Source organism: Capra hircus, chromosome 21 (assembly GCF_001704415.2).
Source record: "Capra hircus breed San Clemente chromosome 21, ASM170441v1, whole genome shotgun sequence".
Lineage (NCBI taxonomy): Eukaryota > Metazoa > Chordata > Mammalia > Artiodactyla > Bovidae > Capra > Capra hircus.
This window is the reverse complement of record NC_030828.1, coordinates 58139315-58147598: the sequence shown is the minus strand read 5'-3', so window position 1 is coordinate 58147598 and position 8284 is coordinate 58139315. Positions and strand designations below refer to the sequence as shown.

At 52.7% G+C, this 8284-nt stretch overlaps 1 protein-coding gene across 4 annotated transcripts; it reads left to right on the top strand.

Annotated features, from left to right (window-relative positions):
- LOC106503930 (interferon alpha-inducible protein 27, mitochondrial) lies at nucleotides 1098-6810 on the top strand. Of its 4 annotated transcripts, none has more exons than XM_018066160.1 (6): nucleotides 1098-1211; nucleotides 2068-2217; nucleotides 3120-3248; nucleotides 5088-5117; nucleotides 5924-6085; nucleotides 6568-6810. In XM_018066160.1, exons 2-6 carry the CDS (start codon nucleotides 2094-2096, stop codon nucleotides 6648-6650), a joined length of 528 nt encoding a protein of 175 aa, XP_017921649.1. In that variant the 5' UTR covers nucleotides 1098-1211; nucleotides 2068-2093; the 3' UTR covers nucleotides 6651-6810. The 4 variants fall into 4 exon arrangements, with proteins under 4 accessions (XP_017921649.1, XP_017921650.1, XP_017921647.1 ...); XM_018066161.1 differs by having other exon boundaries at nucleotides 1107-1175; XM_018066158.1 differs by having other exon boundaries at nucleotides 1119-1211; nucleotides 2052-2217.

Sequence of the window (8284 nt, the reverse complement as noted above, 5' to 3'; positions counted from 1 at the left end):
TCAGGTCTCCTTTGCATGACCTTGTCATGGGTGGGATCTCCCGTGCTGGCTCCTGGCACTTCCAGGCAAGCATACTAGAGCAGGTTGCCATTGCCTCCTCCAGGGGATCTTTCCAACCCAGGAATGAAACCTGTGTCTCTTGCATCTTTTGGTTGGCAGTCGGATTCTTTATCTCTAGTGCCACCTGGGAAGTCCCTTGCCTGGGACTAATCAACCCTAAACTCTCAAGGGTGACTACCTGTGAGAAGGTAGAGAAAGGAGGAACATGAGAAGGGATTCTCAGGTTACATAAATTGTATCTGTAACATTATGAAGTCCTGATTCAGGGGTGGGTGAAGAAGTGTTTGTTTTTATTATCTATAGCTTTTTGGATGCCTGAAATTATTTCATGTTCTGTAATATTTCATATTATGTATTTAAATTTTAAGAATAAGGTGAAAAAGAGGAGAGCAATTGTCTACAACTATTTTAACAATTGTAATAAAGGCAGCAGGGAAATTAAATGGCACTTGGCAAGATCTTGGGGGCAGGAAGTGGTTAGAAAGTTGATCTGTGTAGTAACAGTTGGTCCTTTGGGGCAACTTCATGGGCCCCAGGCATAGGGAGGCCAAACAAACCCAAACTTTGGAGTTTGAAGCAGAGAAAGGTATATGGCAGGGCAGTGCAAGGAGAACGAGTGGCTTGTGCCCCCAAAACTTAAACTCCCTGAACGGTTCAGTGAAGTATTTTTAAAGGCCAGGTGAGGGAGGGGTGGCCAGGGTATATGATCAGCTCCTACACAATTCTCTGATTCACTGATGGGGATCAACCCTTAGGCACCAGTAAGTCTGGGGGCTACGAGTGCAGGATCATCCAGTAGTTAATTTCTTCCATTTGGTGATGGTTTTAGCGTTTGAAAAATTCAGGAAATTAGCATTAGCTACTATTATCTCAGAACATCGGAGAAGAGCTAAAGCAGAGGACATGGGGGAGGGATGCCCAGGAAGCATCCAAAGGGTTCTGTGGACTTCCCAAGAGAGGAGAAAACCAGGTGTGACTTTCGTTTTCTGAGAAAATGAAAGCTATCTCATTGGCTGCCTGCATCCCATGGGAGGTATTCCTCTGTTATCTGCAGAGCTGCTGTAAACATCCTGCTTCAGATCTTCCCTGAACTCAGCGAAGCTCGAGAGAACCAGGTCAGGTCCATGTCTTCAGAAAGTGTGCTCCCCTGGGTAAGACAGGGAGGGGTGGGCAGGGACTGCTCCTTCCTGCGGCCCCCACCCTCGGGGAGCTGGTGGGCTCGGTGACTGTAGGGGAGACCCCTGTGGATGCACTGGGAGAATTGTCTCCTGTTCCTCATCTGGGCAGCTGCAGTCAGCGAAACTGGGTCTCCAGAGGGAAAGGACTTAAACCTCCACCCGTCCCAGGGCTCTCGGACTCTGGGAGCAGTGAGCCTCGTCCATGCCCGAGTGACCCTCAAGGCTTGAGGCTGGGTGGGGGTGAGATGGGAAGGCGAAGAGACAAGCAATAGGAGGAAGCAAATCAGAGCCACTCCAAGCCCATGCTTTGGAAGCTCCGAGACCTGTATCAATTTCCATGTACTTTGCCAAGCAAAGCTGTGTGACCTTGGATGAGTCCCTTACCCTCTCTGTGCCAGGGTTTTCTCATCATAACATGGGGATGATAATTTCATTCTTCTCGTTGAGTTAGTGAGGAGAGGGCATGAGAACAAGAACTTGACCAACTTGACCCATGGCATATGCCTTAAAAACGTGATTGGCTCTGATTTCCTATATCTGGCACCTTTTAAATGGCTCCATGGAGGTTTAAGGGCATTCTAGAAACGTGAGTTTGGGGAGGAGGGAAGCAGAGCACCTCAGGAAGTAAAAGCTCCTTCCACCTCCCCCATCTGCCTTCCCCTCACTCAGTCGCCCCAACACCGTGTCATTGGGCCCTTTCCAAGCCCGCATTCTCTGCAAGCTCAGAGCAGCCTCTCTACCCGCTGGAGCCCCTTGAGATTTTTCAGGGCAGTGGGCATGTCCCCAGTTCTGGTGTCCCTATCCCCCATCCAGGCTCCACTCTTGGCAGGTTTGGTGCTTGTCCGTTTTGGTGCCATGGAATTCACCAAGGTTGCCCTCTTAGCCTCTAACCTGGCTTCCAAGATACTGTCTGCAGGGAGCCTGGCCAAAGTGGGTGGGGCGGCCTCCAGCAGCATCTTGGCAGGACTTCCTTCACTGGGTGAGTGCTCCTGCTAGGGATTGGTGGGGAGCCGGGTGTGAGGGTGCCAGGGAGCCCACAGGGTCCTGCTCTAGGAGCCTTGGGCAGAGAGCGTGGCATCACCCTCAGCCAGTCTCCCTCCCCTGTCCTCCCCCTCGGGCATCTGCTCTGGCTTTCTCTCTGAGAAGGGCCACAGGGAGGCAGGACTCTGACATGGGGGACATGGGGGAGGTGGGCTGGTGGTACCGGGGATCTGGGTCCCTTGCCTCTCCTGTCTAGACTAAGGGACCCTGCGACTGGGACCCATTCTCTGGCTCATATTTCCCTAGGGATACACCCCTAGAATTCAACTCCCAGTGACCAGCCAGCTTTTTGTAAGTTTGTCCCACTAGATTTCAAATCCAGAGCTTTGATTTGAACAAAATTCTTCCACTCAGGTCCCTTTCCTTCTTGCAAGCCCCATCTTTGGTTTTATTAAATTAGTCTCGCATTTTATCTTGTCTTTTGCCTGCAATTCCCCCTCCCCAAGTCAACCTTTCTAATATGTTGAACGTGCATCTGTTTTTCATCTATATTTTTGCAAAATAGGTGTTGTTTTTTGTTTGCACGCGTTTTAATTTATATATAGAAGAGTGTGTGGAATATCTCAATGTATTGGTATTCCCCACCCCCACCCCACCCTGAGAACTTTTTTTGAGATCCATCAGGGTCGATAGGTGAGCCTGTGTCCCTGGCCTCCAATTGCTACACAAAGTGCTCCCGTGCACATCCGCCATCATTCACTTTTCTGTGCCCTGTGGTGGACCCCTAGGATCACTCCACCTCTGCCAGTGCAAATAGTACAAGATGGAAGTGGGGGCGGGACAGGCCTGCCTGACCTCTGACCTCGGACTCCTGCGCATTTACCCTCTGTTCTTTCTCAGGGCTCACGCTGCCATCCAGCACTGCCCTGGCCGGGGCCACGTCTACCCTGGGATCCTTGGTGGGGACGCTGAAAGGCTCCTTCCTGCTCGGATCCCCCGCTGCGGCCCTGAGCACTTTGCCAGTAGGAGGTAACTAGCCCTGGGTGATACATACCCCTCCTTGGACTCCCACTCAGCTGGGAGTGGGACAAGAAAGTGAGGACCTTGGCCACAGCTGGTAATCCTTCCTTATGATCAGAAATAAGAGGACTCCTCAGCGTATGAGAAGCAATTCATAAGATGAAATAATCAGAACAACTGCATTATATCAAACACTGTGATATCCTAAGTTTAGCACTTGACATTTGGCAATTCATTTAATTCTCATAACAACCCCAGAGGAAGATGATATGACCTCTTATTTACAAGGGAAGGAACCGTTGTCCAAGGGCCCTGGGCTGGGAGCTGGGGTGGGAGGCTGCATCCGAGCCTGGGACAGGAAGTAGAACAGAAATGCAGGGGCCCAGGCCTGGGAGGAAGCCTCGGGGCAGGGGAGGTTCTGAAAAGCCCTGAAGGGCCGGGCCCCTCTCCCTGAGGGTGACCACTGGGTGAGCCCAGCAGACAGGCCATCAGAGACATAGCACCCTCTCCCCTGGACTATCTGTTCTTCGGGGCCCAGGCACGCCACGGGGCCAGCCAGCTTGTCATCCTCTCTCCTCCCTAACAGTAACACTGAGCCTCAAACACTCTAATTGGCTCTCGATTCTTGAGTCTCCAGTTCCATACCCCAGCCAGGTTGCTCACTGGTCACTTTGTTGTTGTTTAATCGCTCGGTCACGTCCGACTCTTTTGCAACCCCATGGCCTGGGGCCCACCACGCTCCTCTGTCCATGTGATTTTTCAGGCAAGAATATGCAAGTGGGTTGCCATTTCTTCTCCAAGGTATCTGCCCCACCCGGGGATCAAACCCATATCTCCTGCATTGGCAGGCAGATTCCTTACTACTGAGCCACCAGGGAAGCCCTGCTGGTCACGTAGGGTTTGATTTTCATACCTTCTTTACCTCCTTAACTGCCACCCCAAAGCTCTCTTCTTGGGAGGCTGGCTGAGCTCACTCCTGCACACCTTGCTGTGTTTAGAACTCCTGGTGCCCACTGGCCCCAACGATAGCAGTCTTGGCTTCCATGGCTGCCGTGGGCTAAGACCTCTGCCAGGGAGTTCCAGGAACTCTAGTTTCAGGGAACCATGGTTCCATGCTGTGAATGGCTCCAGCCACAGGAAAGCAAGGATGGTTCTAATTGGGAGAGTCTGGGGCAGCCTTCCAGAGGAGGAGGCAACAGGTGTGGCCTTGAAGAATCAGGAGCATTCAACGCGTTACAGCGCTGTTCTCAAGTAGCACTCAAGCATTCAACAGTGTTTGCCCAGATTTCAGTCAAGTCCTGCAAAATGAAACATGTCTCTCTAAGTGAGGATTGACTGCTGTCTGAATAGCTTTCTCTGGATGATAGGAGAAGGTCATATAATGCCTCTGACTTCCACACTCATGGACTTCCCTGGTGGCTCAGCTGGTAAAGAATCTGCTCGCAGCGCGGGAGAACTGGGTTCAATTCCTGGGTCAGAAAATTCCCTGGAGAAGGGAATGGCTACCCACTCCAGTATTCTTCCCTGGAGATTTCCATGGACAGAGGAGCCTGGCAGGCTACAGTCCATGGGGTTGCAAAGAGTTGGACACAACTGAGTGACTCACCTTTTCACTCCACACTCATAAAATACTGACCCTCTTCCGGATGAAGTAACATCAGGGCCCAGAGAGCCACTTCTTAGGAAATCCCAGAGAACTGGGTTCTCTGGGTGAAGCAGCCAGGCTCCTTCCTTCCTGTGTCTCCCAGGCTGGGGCAGCCCCCTCTGTGTAGGTGGACTGTGGGCTCAGGGAGTGGAGGGGTGGTGGCCAGTGTAGGTCAACTCACAGAATGTTCTTTTGGTTTCCAGCCAAGGCTGCTGCAGTTGTGGTGGGCGGAGGTGAGTCTCTGCCAGGCCAGGCTCGCCCTTTCTGTCCCCGGGCCCTGGGACTTGGGGAGCAACTGGCCTTGTACCTGCCCCAGCCTGCCCCAGGCCTCCTGTCCATGGTGGGGGAGGAGGCGCTGGAATGAGAAATGAGATGTTTCCATGGAAACTCATGTGGAGGTAGCCCCACTGGGGGCCCAGGTTTCTTGCAGACCCTTTACCGTGTGACCTTGGATGTGGCTTTGAAATCCTCTGAGCTCAGCTTTCCTCGCGAAAAACACTCCAAGACTGTGTTCAGGGTTACTGTGAGGATTATGTAGGATGACACATATACACAGTTTGGGCACATGAGATGCACTGAGGAGAAGCCCAATGGTTCTGGCTTCCAAGGGCTCTGCAGTGATGCCACGGAGGCCCAGTGTCGGTACTCAAGTGGGGCTCAGAATGTGTTCCTTGCTTTATGCTGGGCCCTCAGTAAGATTCGCTTAAAACTTTCCTCAGCAAAGACAGGAAGCTTGCAAATGTCCCCCTCCGCCTCCCCAGTTCCAGCATTTTACTAAGGCAGAAACTGAGGCCCTTCCCAAGGAAGGTCCTGCTGAGAGCCAGCACCGTGTCCCCGGCGACCCCACAGCCCTTGCCTCTGCTTTCCCCATCAGCTGCGGCTTCCCTGGACTCCTGACTGCTGGCCATGCCTCCTGGAGTCTCTCCCAAGCTCAGACTTAACCTTCTTCAGACTTCCCAAAGCCCCCCAGGCTTGATGTCATGTGTGTGTGTGGAGAGGGATATCCATTGTCCCCTCACCTTATCCTCTCCCTGTTCAGCTTCCACCGTGGTGGCTGTGCCCGTGGTGCTGGGCGCGGTCGGCTTCACCAGTACAGGAATCACCGCCTCCTCCTTAGCAGCCAAGATGATGTCAATATCTGCCATTGCCAATGGGGGCGGAGTTGCCGCTGGCAGCCTGGTGGCCACTCTCCAGTCCGTGGGTAAGTGTCCCCTGGGGGGCTTGCTCATAGGGCTGAGGGGAAGGACAGGAGCCTCAGTGCCTCTGGCCCTGACCTCAGCCCCAGCGAGCCCCAGTCTTCCTGTTCCTTGGTATTTCCTCCGTGGTCCCTCTCTCTCTCTGGGTTTCTCTGAAGCAGATATAGGAAGGAGGGAAGATGCTCTGGCCTGCAGCTGTTCTGGGATCAGGCTGACTCCGCCCAAAGCAGATTTTCTGGGTCAGCTGGAGCATCTCTGTCCCAGCTGGGGTTCAGCTTTCTTCCCTGGAGTGGGAGGCAGCTCCCAGCTCTTGACTTCATCACTGGAGTTCATGCCTTTGAGTATCTGCCTGCAGCAGCACTCCCGCAAACAGAGATCTTTGGGGGGCTGGGGAAAAAGAGCAGGGTTCAGGGTGGGATCTCTGGGCCTGATGCCCGCCCCCCAAGCCTGCCCACCCCACTCTACTCACCCTCTGCTTCTCCCCCAGGAGCAAGCGGACTCTCCCTGTCATCCAAACTCCTGGTGAGCTTCGCTGGGTCCACCCTCGTGTCCACACTGGTGGGCCTGTAACATCCCCTGTCGCTCCCTCGGCAGAGAAGAGGACCAGGTGGGGTCCTGCCCACCAGCCTGATGCAGTGAGGGACCCAGTCCTGGGGTGACAAGTGCCAAACGCTGCACCCCCAGAGGAAAATGAGAAATAAAAACGAGTTGTGGAAACAAAACAAAACGAGTTGTGCCGTGCCTCTGGGTCCCTTCCTTCTTGCTGGCCTGAAGTCAGTTGGGGGGAAGGCTCACCACTCTTGGAGTGACATGGTGTTGGGGTGCCCAGAGTTGGACTGAGTCTAAATGTGAAGACTGGAGGTTCCCCCTGCCTGGCTTAGGGCTGTGTGTGGCCCCAAAGGGTCACCTCCAGTCTGGGTCTGCATTTCCCCTTCTCTTGTGGGGAGTTCATTTAAATAAACTCCAAGGTCTCAGCTAGGGTGGGTGTTAGGCACAGTGCCTATGCAAAGTCAGGAATGGAATGGAAGGGAGCTTCCTCTTTGGAGCTTCATTGGCAGGCTCCCTGCCCATAGCTGTTTCCTAAGTGGCCTGCCTCAGGCTCAGAAAGCAAGGATCTCAGGATGTCACCGCTTCCTTCCGAAGTCAAAGCCAGTGCTTTGGCTTTTCTTCTCCCTCAACAGCAAAAGAAGAAACCTAGTTTGGCCAGCTAGTGGCACTAGTGGTAAAGAACCCGCCTGGCAATGCAGGAGACATAAGAGATGCGGGTTCAATCCCTGGCTTGGAAAGATTCCCCTGGAGGAGGACATGGCAACCCACTCCTGTATTCTTGCTGGGAAATCCCATGAACAGAGAAGCCTGGCAGGCTATAGTCCATAGTGTTTGCTACAAAGAGCCATTTACGACTGAAGTGACTTAGCACACCTGCACTGATCTTTCTGCTTCAGGGCCTTGGTCCCTATCACCCTTCTCACCCCAGTATAAGGCCTCTTAGAAACTCCTTATCAGCAGGATGGGTTCCATTCCAAAACATCAGAAAATTCACTTAGGGATTGATTCAGTCCTCCTTTCCACGAAATCTTTGAGCATGTGCTGTAGGAGAGGCACTGGGCTTGGTGCTGGGAAATTTGGCCTTCCCGAGGCAGCACTCCTAGTTGGCTGGGTGGATGGACCACCAGGCACTGGTCCATTGAATTTGGCCTCTGATGACAGCAGGAGCCAGCCCAGGGCTCTGGGCATGCCCAGAAGGAAGCACAGAACAGTACCGTCTTAGTCCGTTCAGGCTGCTGTAACAAAAACACTGTCAAATGGGCAGCTTATAAACAATGGAAATTTATTTGTCATAGTACTAGAGGCTGGGAAATCAGAGATCTAGGCTACAGCAGATTTCGGTTCCTAAGTGACCGACTTTTCCCTGCGTCCTCACATGATGGCAGGGGCAATAGAGCACTCTATGGCCTCTTTTATAAGGACGTTGTCAGCTTAAAAAAAGTCACAACCTAAAGGTCGAGAGTTGGGTTTTATTTGGTGGCAATTTTTAGGACTTCAAGCCCAGGAGACAGCATCCCAAGTAACTCTGAGAGAACTGCCCCGAGAAGGTGAGGGGAGGAGTCAGGTTATATAGAAGTTTGTAACAGAGGGCAGATAGTCTGAACATCAAAAGTATGGTTGTGAATTAAAGGAAACGAGATAGCTCAAGGAATTTA